The sequence below is a fragment of the Podospora pseudoanserina genome, chromosome 1 (genome assembly GCF_035222485.1).
Source record: "Podospora pseudoanserina strain CBS 124.78 chromosome 1, whole genome shotgun sequence".
In the NCBI taxonomy this organism is placed as follows: Eukaryota; Fungi; Ascomycota; class Sordariomycetes; order Sordariales; family Podosporaceae; genus Podospora; species Podospora pseudoanserina.
Genome location: NC_085920.1, coordinates 4,416,844 through 4,433,309, shown reverse-complemented (window position 1 = coordinate 4,433,309; position 16,466 = coordinate 4,416,844). Strand labels below are relative to the sequence as shown.

General features: G+C 42.3%; 4 protein-coding genes across 4 annotated transcripts; 2 read left to right on the top strand and 2 right to left on the bottom strand.

The window, feature by feature from the left end:
• Window positions 1-7,950: 7,950 nt before the first annotated feature.
• Window positions 7,951-10,030, bottom strand: QC764_112830 (uncharacterized protein). Its single transcript, XM_062942539.1, has 3 exons — window positions 9,706-10,030; window positions 9,555-9,637; window positions 7,951-9,495 (listed from the first exon to the last, which is right to left on the bottom strand). Exons 1-3 carry the CDS (start codon window positions 9,914-9,916, stop codon window positions 8,056-8,058), a joined length of 1,734 nt encoding a protein of 577 aa, XP_062805500.1. The 5' UTR covers window positions 9,917-10,030; the 3' UTR covers window positions 7,951-8,055.
• A 120-nt stretch (window positions 10,031-10,150) lies between these two features.
• MAK21 (RNA-binding ribosome biosynthesis protein mak21) lies at window positions 10,151-13,912 on the top strand. Its single transcript, XM_062942538.1, has 3 exons — window positions 10,151-11,026; window positions 11,091-12,767; window positions 12,846-13,912. Exons 1-3 carry the CDS (start codon window positions 10,343-10,345, stop codon window positions 13,644-13,646), a joined length of 3,162 nt encoding a protein of 1,053 aa, XP_062805499.1. The 5' UTR covers window positions 10,151-10,342; the 3' UTR covers window positions 13,647-13,912.
• Window positions 13,744-14,700, bottom strand: QC764_112810 (uncharacterized protein). Its single transcript, XM_062942537.1, has 4 exons — window positions 14,466-14,700; window positions 14,278-14,401; window positions 13,967-14,191; window positions 13,744-13,898 (listed from the first exon to the last, which is right to left on the bottom strand). The coding sequence occupies exons 1-4, from the start codon at window positions 14,466-14,468 to the stop codon at window positions 13,810-13,812; spliced, it is 441 nt and encodes a 146-aa protein (XP_062805498.1). The 5' UTR covers window positions 14,469-14,700; the 3' UTR covers window positions 13,744-13,809.
• On the top strand, window positions 14,657-16,381 carry QC764_112800 (uncharacterized protein; the record flags this gene model as incomplete). The annotated part of the gene is made up of 3 exons (XM_062942536.1): window positions 14,657-14,974; window positions 15,120-15,428; window positions 15,507-16,381. Exons 2-3 carry the CDS (start codon window positions 15,308-15,310, stop codon window positions 16,379-16,381), a joined length of 996 nt encoding a protein of 331 aa, XP_062805497.1. The 5' UTR covers window positions 14,657-14,974; window positions 15,120-15,307.
• Window positions 16,382-16,466: the final 85 nt, after the last annotated feature.

The following is a 16,466-nucleotide window of genomic DNA, read 5'->3' as shown; positions in this document are numbered from 1 at the left end:
ATAGATATAAGACCCTCGAAGAATCTAATTCTAAAGTAACTATAGTATACAAACTATAACTTAGATATCGATTAGAGGGATAGTAACTATTTATAATTAAAAGAGCCTTAAAAACATCTAACTAACGATAAAAGATCAAAAGTATATACGGAGCAAAATATAAAATAAATACCTTCCACGGTACTACCGTAAAGAGCTTAAAAAGTAGTAATATATTTTATCGATCTAAATAGTAAAATCGAAAAAGTAAAGTTAACGACGTTAATAACAATATCGAAGGTTAATAAATATACCTACTATAATAACGTAGAGAAAGGTAAGAAAAAAGTAATACTAATAAAATATTAAAGATACTTAGCTTTTATAACTAAATATTAAAAGGGGTTTTTTAAGTAAGGACCGTAGGATTACGAAATTAAATTAAAAAAAGGAGCTAAGCTACGACTATTTAAGGTTTATTATACTAATAATAAATAAACTAAAAAGCTACGGAAAGACTTAAACAAAAATTTAAAAAGAAAATATTTTAAGGAATCTATATTACTAATAAAATACTTTATATTTTTCGTACCGAAAAAGGACGGTAGTTTACGACTATAGATAAATTATCGTTAGTTAAATAATAAAACGATAAAAAACAGTTACTTACTACTATTAATATTTAAGTTACGGAATTAACTAGTTAGGGCACGATACTTTATACGCTTAAATATATTTATCAGGTACGCTTATATATAAATTAAAAAAAGGAATAAATAAAAAATAGCGTTTTATATACCTTATAAATATTTTGAGTATCTCGTAATACTATTCGGGCTAACTAATATATCCGTAACGTTTTGATTTCTCCTTAATTATACGATCCGGAAATACTTCAATAAAATAATAATATACTATCTCGATAATATTTTTATTTATTTATATACTCTAAAGAAATACAAGCGATATATACAAACAATACTCGATGCGCTATACGTAGCCGGACTTGTAATTAATAAACAAAAACCGAGTTTTATATATAAAAAATACTATATTTAGAATATTTAATATCGCTAAGTAAGGTTCGTATAGAATTAAGGAAAATTACGGTATTTAAAAATTAATTTACGCTATAATTATAAATATGCGTTAAGGAAATTTTTGGGTTTATAAACTTCTATTAAATAATTATCCGAGGCTATATAAATATTACGAGGCTATTTAACTATTTAATTAATAAGGATATAGAGTTCCGCTAAGGGTAAGAAAAAGAGTAGGCTTTTTAGAAATTAAAAAAGATTATTTTAAAGGACCCGGTATTTAAATTACTAAACCCTAATCGACTATCTAAAGCCGAAGTTAATATATTAAACTATACGATTGGTAAATAATTAAAATAGCGAAACGATAACGGAAAACTATATTTGATAGCCTTCTTTTTAAAAAGAAATTAAAAGAGATATATTAAAATTACTCTATCTACGATAAAAGACTTTTAGTTATTATTAAAATATTTAAAAAATAAAGGTTATATAGTAGTAATATTAATTATAAAATATAAGTCTATATAGATTATAAGAACCTACGATACTTTACTATTACGAAAGTCCTTAATATATAGTAAATATAATAATTAAAGTTTCTCTCGAAATTAAATTTCGAAATTAACTATAAAAAGGGTTCGGAGAACACTAGGGCAGACGCAGTAGCCGGCGAGCCGACTACTATAAAAATATACTTAAGGAGTTACTATTACTATTTAAAGAGACGCTAGCCGGTATTTTTAAGTATTTATTATAGCCGTAAATGAAATATTATATAATATATCGTAAATAAGCTACTTCTAATAAGTATTAAAGGAAGTTAAGTCACGATATTATAAAATAATATTAATAAGAAAAGTTAAAATTTTAAGGTATTTAAAAAGATAGTTAGGGAAAACTATAGTAACGTACATTATAAGCGAGTCGCAAATATAAGCGAGTCGCACATATAAGCGAGTCGCGCACTAACCATTGCGACGCGTTCTTTCTACACTTAATATTATTTTTCTCTATAACCCAACATGCCACCTACTTTAAAAGAAGTGAGGGTAATCTTAGCCCTCAAAGCTCTTCAAAATGATAAGCGTTTAAGCGTTAGAGCAGCAGCGAGGCTCTATAATATTCCAGAATTAACGCTCCGTGACCGACGCGCTGGCCGGCCTACACGACGCGATACTACGCCTAAATAGAAGAAGCTTACATAATCCGAAGAGGATACTATTGTTTAATACGTTATTAAGTTATATACGCGAGCTTTTTTACTAAGATTGCGTGGTGTAGAAGATATGGCTAACTAACTACTACGCATACGCGACGCGCCCCCTATTAGTAAGCTCTAGGTATATAACTTCGTTAAACGCTAGCTATAGCTCCGTACGCGTTTTACGCGTAGATATAACTACTAGAAAGCTAAGTGCGAGGATCTAAAGGTTATTAGCAAGTGGTTTACGCTTATACGGAATACTAAGGCTAAGTACGGTATCGTAGATAAGGATATCTATAATTTCGACGAGATTAGGTTTATAATAGATATTATTTTTGCGGGTATAGTAGTTACGACCTTAAACGGCTTTAATAAGGCGCAACTAGCTTAGCTTAGTAATCGCGAATAGGTAATAGTAATCTAAGAAGTTAATACCTTCGGTTAAGCTATCCCTCCTTTTATTATTTTAGCCGCGTAATATTACTTTACTAATTAGTATACGGAATATAACTTACCGTTTACTTAGCGTATCGTAATTACTAATAATAACTGGACTACTAATCCGGTAAGCCTAAATTAAATAGGTATTTCGACTATTATATAGCCTCCCGTACAAAGGATATATATCGGTTATTAATCCTCGACGGCTATAAAAGTTACTACTCGACTGAATTCGAACGTTACTATTAGTAAAATAATAGTATTACGCTCTATATACCTCTACACTCCTTCCACTTCCTCTAGCCACTCGATATTGGCTGCTTTGGGCCGCTAAAATAGGCGTACGGTTACTAAATTAAAGACTTAATACGTATATATATTAACTATATAAGTAAGCTCGAGTTTCTTTATACTTTCCGCGAAACCTTTTTCGCCTCTATAATCGAGAAGAATATATAGGGTAGCTTTGCAGGTACTAGCCTTATACCGTATAACTTAGAGAAGGTACTTTCTAAGCTAAATATAAAGCTTTATACGCTAATACCTCTAAATTTATAGCCCGGTACTATATAATTTTGGGTCTCCTAAACGCTATATAACCCTCGAAAAGCTAACTTATAATTAACGCTTATTAAAACTCGTATTATTAACTATTAAAATAGTTCCTCGACTTTAATACTAACTACGGTAGACTAGCTTATTAAGGATACTACGGCTATAATACACTAGGTAGCTTTCCTTCGTGTAAAGGTCTTTTCGCTCCGTAAGGCTAATAATGTACTAAGTAAGCGCCGGAGAGCCAAAAAAAACACGTGTAAAGCTTAGAGGGTTACTTACTATATAAAAGGTATAGGATCTATTAGATTAGAAGGCCGTAGATAGAGAGGGAGTGCAAGAAACGTAGCCGGATAGTAGTAATGTAGGGGGGCTTCGTATAAAGGTTTAGTACTGTGGTATATGCGGTAAGCCTAGCTATAATGCGCGTATTTGCCAGGGGGCTGCAGAATCATCTGATTTAGTTATTTCTAATATAATTATAGTTAATTCCTTATATTAATGTAGTGTAATTGAGGATAGTATTTATAGGGTGGTAGAGAGTGCGCGACTCGCTTATATACGCGACTCGCTTATAATGTACGTTATAAGAATCGAGTATACGTAAAGCTAAATAATAAAATAATATTAATAATAAATATTTATAGATCGAAGTTCGGAGAATATATAGGTATCGGTAAAACTATAGAAAAAATTAAGTAGTACTTTAATTAACAAAACATTAACAATAACGTTAAGAAAGTTATTTAATTATACTATACATATAAAAAAATAAAGGTTACGAGGTATAAACATTAGGGATTTCTAAAATTATTATTAATAGTAAAATGATTATAGAATTTAATTATAATGGATTTTATTATTCAACTTTATAAAATACAAAATATATTTATTTTATAAAGAGACTTAATCGGTAAAAGAATTAATAAATATAGTATTACGGTATATTACTATGATATATTTATAACTAAAGGAGTTTATTACGGACTACAATATTAAATTCGTATCGAAGTTTTAAAAAGTATTAATAACGGAGCTAAAGATAATAAGTATAGTATCTTTAACTTACTACCTTTAAACGGACAGTTAAACGGAACGGTTTAACTGAATTATAAAATAATACTTACGGAATTATATCAATTTCGAATAAAATAATTAAATTAAACTATTACTGATAATATAATTAATATATAATTTATCGTTAATACAGATAACTAAAATTACGCCGTTCTTTATAAACTTTAATTATAAAGTAAACTTATAGTAGAGACTAGACGTAGAGGTACCTAGGGCTAAAATTAAGGTAATTAAGTTATATATATTTTACGGTAAGTTTAAGTAAAAACTAGAGTTTATAAAAGAAAGGATATAAAAATAATATAATATTAAAAGGCTCGAGGGACCTTACTTTAAGGGGAGGAATATAATATTCCTTTCTATACGTAATTTATATACTAAAAGACCTAATAAGAAGCTAGACTTTATGAGAGTAAGCCTATTTAAGGTTAAAAGGAAGATATTAAAGATAGTATTCGAATTAAAGTTACCTATTATAATACGTTTATAAATGTATACTTTTTACATTTTACTTTTAGAACCTGTACTATATATAAATAAAGTCAATATATAAAAAGTAGCGGAAGACGAAAAAAAAATGTACGATATAGAAGAAATACTAAATTTACGGTTTAATAAAGGTTAATTAAAGTAGTTAACTAGTTAATTAAGGTATTTAATTATAAATAATTCGTAAAAGTTAAAGATAAACCTTAATTATTTAAATACGTAAAAAAAAAATTCCTGATAATACTTAAACCGATTAAAACTAAATAAGTAAAAGTTAAATTTAAATTTATAGCTATACTTATAAATCTAAATATAGAAGAACTTTACTAAAAATCGAATCTACGTCTTTAATATTATAATCGACGTACTACGTATTATAGTATAAGGTTAGTAAGTACGAGGAAATCCAGGCCTAACTAATACCGTACGCCTCCACTATTAAATTTTTTTTAAAAAATATATTACCGTAAAAAGCTAAAAAATAAATTTCTTAATTTACAGACGGTATCTATAAATTTAAATATAGAACCTCGGCGGGAATTGAACCTACGCCTTCGACGTAATAACCGACGTATTATATACTATACTATAAGGTTAAAAGGTATAAAAGGACCTAAATATAAATAGTACTACGCGTCTTAATTACCTTAAGAAATAAAAGGTACGCTACTAACGGTATTTAACGCGGTTAAAAAGGAAGGACCGGTAATATTAAGATCTAAAAGAAGGTTCGAAAGCTAATTGAGGCCTAGGAAAGAATTTAAAAAAAAAAGTTAGAATAAATAATAATAATAATTCCACTATTAAAACCACGAGATACGGCCCGCAATATCTTTTTTAGCTAAGCTTTTTTTTTGCGATAAAAGCGACGTACTTTAGCGTTAGTAGCCTCTACTAGTTCCTCAGCTCACTCCAGTTCGGCCTCCACAATATTATATTATAAAATAATTCAAGATAACTAGCGTAGGGTAACGCCTAGAGCGTTATAGTAAAAAAAAGTGCGCCGAATATATTTATAGTAGCGCGAAGAATCGGAAGAAGAAAGGACGTAAAATAAGTAACGGAAAATATACGTGGAATAAAATAATAATATTATAATTAAGTTACGGAGGATCTTTTCTATAAAGCCTTATGTTAAAATACAGCTTTTGTTTGTGGATTTTACAGTGTATCTAAGCTCTGTATATTACAGGGCCTCAGAGGCAAAACGATGGCTTGAATCAGCAGTGTTTAGGGACTGCGGTTACTGGAGCGGAAGCTCCGCCTCCGGAAGCAATCCGAGGTCCCGGAAAGCCAAGCGCTAAGGCCGATGCCCTGCAGTAGTCAAACGGTAGCGCAACGTGGCCCCTAACCTTATATTTGGTTAGCGTATTTAGCGGGCGTTTGGGCCCGGGAACGGGGGGGAACGAGTAGAAGGCCGATGGCCTATAAGACCTCTGCCTCACACCCTATTTACTGTGGTATTTCTTAGTCTATAAGGTTCAATCAATATACTAGTTCACCACACTCATCAGTGCCTCACAAGCCTATGTTACAGTGATTCTCTTCTATATATTACAGGGCGCCGCCCCTGTAATCCTCCTTCCTTCAGTGCTACGGCGACTGTCGAATGCTGCAGTCAAAGTCTTCTTCGCTTTTAGTGTACTGCGCCGATAGCTATTTGAGCCTATATTTACAGGCCTCAATAGCACCTATTTCAACACCTTATTAACTAAGTGCTTTTAAATATTTCTATTTACTTATACGGTTAAATATTATAAAATGAAAAAAAAAGTAAGGAAAATATTTACTGATAGAAAGGACGGAAGATACCCGATTATTTTAGCATTAGGTCGACGGAACTTCGACTTAAAAGGAGGGGTATTATATTATAGTTAAGCTAATAAATAAGTCAAATTATATACGGGGCGTAACGTATATAGCTAATCGCTAATAAAACTAGTTAGAATAAAAGTAGCCTCCCCTATAAGATTATTACTAAGAGGTAATGATCTAGCGCAGGATTATTAATAAAAATTAATAATCTAGGATAGGATTATTACTAAGAAGTAATAATCTGGAAAACTATAAAGTCTATATATACGGAGGAACTAGTTAGTATAGATAAATAGTTCCGCAATATATAATAATAGATTATATTCACGGTATTTTATATTTATATTAAAACATCTTATTATACACAATTTAGCTGCACCGAACTAATTGTCAGAAGTTACCTATAACTCGTATCCCTTTTAGAGGTTCTGTACAAGGGTTCGTCACATAAGTGCCTCGTTGTCCTGCAGCTTCGTCGTTACATCTTACTTAATTAGTCCTTACGGTCTGCTGCAGTCTCTACTCAGCCCTGCTATATGGCTGATCTGTGACAGTTTTTTGTTTGTAAAGGCTTAACTAACTAATTTCCTAAAAGTAAAAAAGTTAACAAATAAATACAGAAAGTATTATAATTGAAATATATTTATTTTTATTAATTGTGTTCTTTTAACTTTTAAATAAATATTAAATGTACTATTATAAACTAAACTTTATATTTATGAAGTCTAGATTATAGTTTAATTTATACATTATATAATAAAACCTCAACTATTAATAGTAACTAGTTAGATAAAATAATATAAGCAGATCATTTTTTTTAGAAATTATTTAATAATATTTGTTTTATTTAAAGTTAAAAGAAACATTAAAAAAGTAATAATAAAATATATTTAAAATGATTTACATTATTTCTTTTCTATTTGTTAGCAGAGTTATTTATAGTTTCATTATTTTATACTTTAAAGGCTATATTATTATTAAATTGTTAAAAGCATTTAAAAGTACCCTTTGTTTTGTTTTATTATGCCCAAATCCTTTACAGATAGGAGGAAGCTCGAGGTCAGTGGCACTGTCTCAGTTTAGCCAGGAGCAACACTCCCCCTTAGATCAGCCTCAATACTTGTTCGGGAACCACATGGAACTACTACACCAAGCCTGTAAAGCGGGTTGTGAAGGTCTCAAGGATAGCAGTGACAGGTGGAACGAAGGCGACTTACGATCTCTCAACCTGTCTACAGGGATAGCAAGAGCCGCACAGTCAATATTCCTTAAAAATGGCCGAAATAATGCTCCTAGGGGGATTTTGCACGCTTGGTAGGCAGGAGCTGCTTGCTCACACACACGTCTTGGTTGAGTAGGTATAAATGATTTCGAGATTAAGCAGAACCCATTGGTGTTATTGGTCGTGATAGCAGCACGCATCAGATGTATATTTATACAGTGGATACAGCCCTACAAGTCTCCGTGCAACTTGGCTATTATCTGTGGTAGCTCGGTTATCTCGACTGCTTGCTTTACCCCTAATCGTCGACATTGTATCTCGAGGCGTTTTGCCGCAAGCCACTCCCTCCCAAGCGTGACTATGATGGGGAAACCGACTAAATCGGCATCCATCAACTTCCAGGGTAGAGTCTTTTGCCTGTCGTCCAGCACGACATCGAGATATTTGGCCTGAACTCGTCCTATCTGGTTGATCTGGCGATACACCTCCACTGCATCCTGTTCGTCGACACCAGCGCCCATAACTATGACACAGGAGTAGGGTGCAATAGCCACCGGCCAATTCAATCCCTTTTCGTCCATCAGGAGCTCTGCGACGGCGCCAATAATGCGTGAGATACCGATTCCATAGCAACCCATCTGCATTGGCACAGCTTTTCTCTCATCATTGGGCACCAAGATTGTAGCTCCCAGGGCTTCTGAGTACCGGGTGCCAAGGTAAAATGTGTGTCCTAACTCCATTGCCCTCTCTGCCTTTAGATGTCCGGATACGCACGAAGGGCACTTGTCGCCTGTCTGGATCCGAATGAGATTGAGTGGTCTGTCTTTGTTCCATTGGTTGGTGTTTTGAACTGAAACCGACACTGGCACTTGGTTGCGTGGCGTCAAATTTTTGGGCCAACTTGGGATGGTTGGCGTAGTTCCCACCAGGCTCTCAGAGAAAGACAGCGGAAGCCGGCAGTCAACAATGTTCACGAGCTCCACAGCTGTCCCACCCGCAGCTGCCGCCGTCGACCACAGCGGCAGCGCATCCTCAACACCGGCATCCAGGTCAGGTATTATGGATTTCACCTCCGCAATGTTTATGTCGAGGTCCGTATACTCTCTCAACGCACCCCCATCAAGTGGTTGTGTTTGCTTAGGGTACCAGACGTTGACCAATTTGGTTCGGTCCTTGGTGATGCCTCGCCAGACGCGGAAGGTCGTGTCACTGACAACCTGGTCAGAAAGTACTGATTCAGCCACCTCCTCGTTAGCAACATAGTTGCAGCTATCACAACTGATAACATGGTCTTCTCCAAGTGGCGTGGGAAGATGGTATTCGTGGCTGAGATTACCTCCCATGTTACCTGAGCTGGCCTTGGCTGCTAACACTGGGAGTTTCATCTCCTCAAATATCTGCGAATACACCAGACGAACGTTATCGTAGGTTTTTAGAGCGGACTCTTTGCTGCTGTCGAAGGTATAGAGGTCCTTCATAACGAATTCTCGTCCGCGGAGGAGGCCATGGCGCGGGCGAAACTCATCGCGGTACTTGGGTGTAATCTGAAATAGCCTGAGGGGGAGATCCTTTGCTGTCTTGGCCGTCTGGGCCACCAGAGCGGTAATTTCCTCTTCATGTGTTGGGGCCAGAAGGTAGCCAACGTTTTTCCGGTCAGAGAACTTGAAGAGCTGCAGGGAAGGCGGTGTCAACACCAGGTGTTCAAACAAGGCATGACGATTTGACACACCTCGGACGCGGTATTCTCAAGCCTCCCACTCTTGTCCCAGAGAGACTGGCTTGATACAGCCGACAACGAGACCCTCGAGGCAGCTGGAGACCGGGACAGTGGCCATGGGTAAGCATGGGACCATGGTTAGTGCGCCGAGGGAGAGACTCACCCAACATATGCTCCATATGTCTGGCCACCAGCTCCTCGAGCTTGGTCTGCACGCGCCTCCCCAGAGGAAGCATGTGGAAGATACCGGCGTGAGAAGGGCGCAAAAACCCAGCACGGATCAGCATCGCATGCCCATTTTCTACTCCCGATGCTGGTCTTTTTTTGGTGGGAAACCATACCCGCGAGAGACGGGTGAGCGCGGGCGGGATCATACTGTGGCGGTTTTCTTGGTGATTTTACCTTGGGTGGTCCCGCAACATGTTGGCGGCATCTGGCATACAGAAAGGACAAGATATATCGTAGGATAGTTTAGTTCAACAGCCTCAAATACTCCGTATTTTCTGTCCAATAACAGACCCCCCGTAGACTGCGCAGCGGGCCCCACCCTGAGCTTGCCTGCCGGGAGACGGGCGGCGTGCAGGGTTGGCTCCAGTGCTACTTCAACTTTTTTCTTCTCCCCACTCCAAAACTTCAGTCGGTCGACCAAAGCAGTCGACAATTCCCAGTTTGACGCAGCCCAACACGCAATTCTTTCCAGACACGCGCACTTTACGGGAGCCCTGTCCATCACCCCGCCCATTCGCCATTGAATTCTCAGCGATTCCAACAAACAGCTCCTCTGAGCTCGGCGAGACGCAATGGGTATCAAGCGCACGAAGGACAAGAAAAAGGCTGCGAAATCAACATTTGATGAGGCCGCCCTTGCTCAACTGACAAGCAAAATTGACAAGACTCTTGGTGGATCTGAGAAGCAGGAGACGACAAAGCGCAAGAGACAGCGCGACAGCGACGATACCCCCGACTCGAAGCGACGCCAGACCCAGCCTCACGAGCAGCAAAAGCAAGGAGGGAGAAGCGACAAGCATACTGTTCTCTTGGACGAGATTCTAGCCCTCGGCGGAGACAAGGAGGATCTCGAATTGGTAGCCAATCTTGAATCAGACAACGAGGATGGTGATGCGCCCAAGTCCAAGCCTGCTGCGGCCGATGGCTCTTTAGACGATGCCCTCCGGCAAGAGCTAGCCAAGTTCGCTTCCAGCCTTGGCTTCCAGAAGCTACGTGACGACGAGGAAGACCCCAATACCGATGATTCTGAGCCGGAAGACGAGGATGTTAAGGGCGGGGAGGCCGAGCTAGACACGGAGGAAGAGGGCGAGCGGGAAGATGAACAACAAGAAGACCAGGAGGAGGAGGCGGAGGAGGAGGAAACAGAACTCGACGAAGATCAGGAAGGCCAAGCGGAAGAGCCCGTGGCTGAGAAAGTGAGAGAAGTAGTGGACCAGCGGCAAGAAGCTCGCCAGGGCAAGAAATCAGGCAAGCTGGTTAGTACTTCGCGGTTGCACCTTGTTACCTCAGGGTCAAAAACTTGTGGCTAACATAGACTAGATTTTTGAACCAAGACCTGATTGGCACGGCCTCTCGATGGAGGGTCTTCCGTCTACTGTTTCTGGCAATGCCAAACCGCACTTCGCTTCGATTGCCAACTTGAAGACATATGCGCAGGCGCTTTTGGACGAAGACTCGGCAGCTTTTAACAAAAAACAGTCCTCGAGCTCGACCCAGAGGTTTATGTCCACCATCATGTCATCCGGCACACTGTCGGACAAAGTATCAGCCCTCACCTTGTCTATACAGGAGTCCCCCCTCCATACCTGCAAGGCTTTCGAAAATCTGATCGCGCTTGCTGGCAAGAAAAGCCGCGGACAAGCAATCGCAGCGCTGGGGGCGCTGGTTGATCTTCTCGGCAACGGTTCAGTGCTCCCAAGCGACCGTCGTCTGCGAGTTTTCGGTGCTCAGCCTGCACTCCTGTGCGCTCTTCACGGACAGGGCTCTTCCCCATGGACGCAATCTAGCAAGCTGCCCGGCAAGCTTACCCAGTCGCATTTGATGATGTGGGCATATGAGGATTGGCTTAAAGATGCCTACTTCCGCATCATCCAGCTCTTGGAGACCTGGTGTTCCGATGAGATTGAATACTCGAGGTCGCGAGCTCTCGATTTCGTCTTTGGCCTTCTCAAAAGCAAGCCTGAGCAGGAGGCCAATCTCCTCCGGCTGCTCGTGAACAAGTTGGGCGACCGGGAGCGCAAAATTGCATCACGAGCGTCGTATCTCATTTTGCAGTTGTTGAACCTCCACCCAGGAATGAAAGCTGTCGTCATCAAGACTGTGGAGCTCGAGGTTCTTCTCAAGCCAGGGCAAAGTATGCGCACAAGGTATTATGCTGTCAACACTTTGAACCAGACAATCCTGAGTACGAAGGAGCCCGCCATTGCCGACAACCTTCTGCGGATATATTTTGAGTCCTTCTTGTCACTGTTAAAGACGGGCTCACTGGGCGATATGGGCGGCCTGGACAGTGAGAAAAAGGTCGACCACAACCGGAAGAAGGACAAGAAGCGGAAGGGACCCAGCACTACCGTTACTGGAAACGAGCAGGAAACGGCGCAAAAGCTAGTATCTTCGTTACTCACAGGCGTCAACCGAGCCATCCCCTTTGCCGGGGCCGATGACTCGACTCTGGAAAAGCACCTCGATACCCTCTTCCGGATCACACATTCATCCAATTTCAACACGAGTGTGCAGGCCCTAATGCTCATACAGCAGCTAGCCTCATCAAAACTGTTGGCCGTGGATAGGTTTTACCGGACATTGTATGAGTCTCTCCTCGACCCAAGACTTATCACTTCATCCAAGCAGGCGCTGTATCTTAATCTTTTGTATCGGGCCATGAAGAACGACGTCGACGTTCGGCGCGTCAAGGCCTTTGTCAAGAGACTGGTTCAGGTTTTGAGCTTGCACCAAGCTCCGTTCGCCTGTGGAATCTTGTTTTTGATCGCCGAGCTGCAATCCAATTTCCCGGACCTTCATACTTTGCTTGACGAGCCTGAAGATAACGAGGACGATGAGGACGAGGTGTACAAGGATGTTAGGGACGAGGAGCTTCACACCCAGGCTCCTGTGCAAGAGGGAGAAACGACAACCCTTCGACGCAGTGGGGCTTACGATGGCCGCAAACGAGACCCGGAGCATAGCAATGCCCACCGGAGCTGCCTCTGGGAGCTGGTAAGTGCTGTTCTTCCAATTGAAGTCATGCCGTAGGTTTGTGGCCATGCACTAATCAAAGTGTTTTCTCTGTTCTAGGTACCGTTCCTTTCCCATTATCACCCATCAGTTGGCGTGTTTGCTACAAATCTGCTGTCTCGACAGGACAAGAAGCTTCCCAAGCCTGACCTGGCCAACCATACGTTGATGCACTTCCTTGACAGGTTTGTGTACCGCAATCCCAAGACCGAGGATCCCAAACGGGGTGGTTCTATCATGCAGCCTGTACTTGCGTCGGGCAGCGCCTCGCACATTGTGGCATCTCACAAGGCAGAAGCCAAACAGGCCAAGACTGTCAACTCGGCTTCATTCTGGAATTTGAAGCCCGAGCAAGTCTCGGCCGAAGATGTCTTCTTTCACGAATACTTCGCCCGTATTGGCAAGCCTGCCGAAGGCGCACAGAAGAAGGAGGAAGCCAAGATTGCGGCTGATTCTGATGACGAGGAGGCCGAAGACGAGATCTGGGAAGCGCTGGTCAATTCTCGGCCCGAGGTCGAGGGAGACGATGCGGACGAGGTTTCAGACATTGACATGGAGGGCTACGAGGATTCCGACGAGGACATGGACGTTGATGCTACGATTGATCAGGATATGGAAGACCTCGGGTCGGATGTTTCTGATGATGATGGATTCGAGGGCATCTTTGGAGATTCCGAGGAAAGCGAAGACGATGACGGTGAAGGCGAGGACGACAAGGCCCAGGGACCCAAGGAGGAGGCACGGAAGAAGTTCAGCGAGGCCAGACGTAGGAAGAAGGAGCTCAAGGCTCTCCCCACGTTCGCATCAGTTGATGACTACGCCGAGATGTTGGCCGACGAGCAAGACGGGTTGGATGACTAGCATGTCCTGTACAGCATTTTGGTTGGAAAGTGCGAGGTCACAACTATTGAGACTCCTCTTTATTTAGGGTGGACGGGAGTTTGTGTTAATCAAAAAAGGGGGCAAAAAGTGGCTTGTTTTATTGCTATCTAAGTCAGCCCTGTGGGCATCATGGGCAGAGGTTCTAGGTGTCGAACCACTCCAGCGGGTCGTTTTGTGTGAAGATGGCGCGGAAAGTGTGGCCACCATCGGGTTCTTCCTTGTCTTCGGTATCTTTTCACTATAAGCTGAGCACTTCTCGGGTCTCCATTGACCTCCTATGACTTTGCACTTTGACTTACGGATACTGTGGAGCTTGGCTTCGTCGTCCGGGCCTCCGGTGAAAGCACGGAAATGAATGTAGGCTGGGCCATCATCAGGCAGAGTGGGAATCCTGACTTTGCCGAAGATATGAATCCCGTATGCGGAGACGGCGACACGAACTTGCTGGAAGTCGTCAAGCGTAAAGCCGGCTAACTCGGCATCACTGAGATGCTCAGCAGCCGCAAAGTATTCCGGCTCATGTTCTTTTATGGGGGACAAATGCAAATGTGTAAGCGATCAGGACATTGCTGGCCAGGAATGGGCGAAAAGGCAGGCTATTTTGGCTCACTGTCATGCTCGTGACGGATATGAACGAGTGTTTTCTTCAATTCATGTTCAATCTGCTCAAAGACCCGGAGCGACTCCTCCTTTGGCTCATGAGTGGCCCCCAGCTCGACGGTTTCTGCGGTGGCCTACTACAGTTAATAGGGCTAGCCACCGCCACGACTGGGGGATGTTGCTTGCCAGCAAACGTACCATAATGGGTGTTACTGTGTATATGTATGGACTGGAAGCGGTGAATAGTAACAGAAGCAGCAGCGGTAATAGAGGAAAATAAAATAGTGGGTGGGCTCAGATGGAGGGGCATGTCAACCATTTCTGTTGCCTCAATTCAAGGCAAGTGAGCAGTTCATCCAATTGCGTCAGTGGCCGGCCACGAGATACGGCACAGATTGCTTGCGCCCGTGCATCCTGCACGCCAGAACACGGGATTCTGTCTCGTGGCTGTGAGACATTGCGTGTCTGAAGATTCCATGTGTAAGCCTCGACGATGCACACACCTTAGCTAAGCATTTTTGCCAAGACGTCACCATCTTGAGCCGGCCCCTCCGGGTGCTATGAAAACCGTTGCCGAGGTTTTGAAGCCATGTTCTGCTTCGTTAACCCCGGCACTCCTTCCCGTAAGAGCTGATTGCTGGTCACGTCGGTACAAGCTTGTGCCGTTGGCACTGACATCGAAGCTCAGTCTCACCAGAGTTACTGCAGTAAGTTCTTCAGCATTGCTCTACGCCGGTCCGGCGCTGCTTGAACATAGACTCGAAGCCTGGGCAGTGTATTCCCTCAATATCTATATCTTTTGGCGTCTGCCATGTTCATGATAAGTAAACTGGCTGATAGATTTGCATCTAGACCCTAGCCTCCCGGGATCCACCCTCTCCGTGTGTCCGCTCGCCTGCGACATCGACGCGAGCAAGGTGGATCCGTCCAAAGCAATTCCCGCCAGCCGTCGTGCGGTGCCTGGCAGACAGGTTGCGAAACCCGGATTTCGGTGACATAAAACCCGTCTTGTCTTCCTCGCCCGAGGCCGCCTCTTCGCCATGTCCTCCCGTTTACTCTCGGCCACGCGACGCCATACTTCCACCCTCCGCCTTGTCTCTACCCCTAGGTCTAAGCACTGTATCCCAACACCACCGTCTCGTGCTATCTCGACTACCACAGGTAAGCTCAAAGCAATCATGGTATATGCTCTGCGTCCTGTAAACTAGGCCACTGACAGTCTGCCTGATCGGTCCCTAGATTCGGCCAGTGCTTCCGTTGCAGCCGATAAACCGCCGGTTTTCCGTCGAACCGCCTCCGTCACCGGCCGCATCCTCCTCTTCACCGCTCTCGGCTTCATCATGGCCGCTGCGCCCGCGTACGAGTCCGCTAGGACAATCCTTTCGCCACCAGATGATGCTGCCAGCCTCACCATGTACGCTCCCGAAGATGACGATGCCAAGGCCAAGGAAGACTACATCAACTCACACCCCCTGGTCGCCTCCCTTCGCGCCGACCCTGATATGATTGAGTCTCGCCCGCATATGAAAATACCCGAGACCTGGAGGAAGCACAACTTGACAGGCGGCACACTCATGGGACCAGGGAAAGTGACAGTTCCTCCTTTTAGTTGGTCAGAACGAAGCGGCAAGAGCTATGTTCAAATATCGCACGTGGGAACTGACTTGTGCGGCCATGAAGGCATCATCCACGGCGGATTCCTCGCCACGATGTTGGACGAGGGGCTGGCGCGGTGCTCTTTTCCTGTGCTGCCTTTTAACGTGGGCATGACAGCCAAGCTTGAGATCAACTACAAGGCACCCGCCATGGCCAATCAGTATCTGGTGCTCCGGGCGACGACAGTCAAGGCAGAGGGGAGGAAAGCGTGGGTTGAGGGCCATATCGAGACTTTGCCTACCGAGGAGGGCCAGCAGCCAACAGTACTGGCCACGGCGAGCGCTCTTTTCATTTCTCCTAGACAGGCATCGGTATGGACATTTCTGAATGCAGACCCTCAGGCCGATTCAAGACACGTTCTGCTGACAAACTTGGCGCTTACAGACCATGGCAAAGATTTACCCAGTAACATGAAACAGCGCACGCAAGCTCGTGGTGAGTGGGGGACTGGGAGATGACACATGGCGTGGATAGAAGTTGTAGGGGGTAGACATACATTTACATCGTTGCTATTTCGCATAGAGGCATCTTAATAGAGGCATC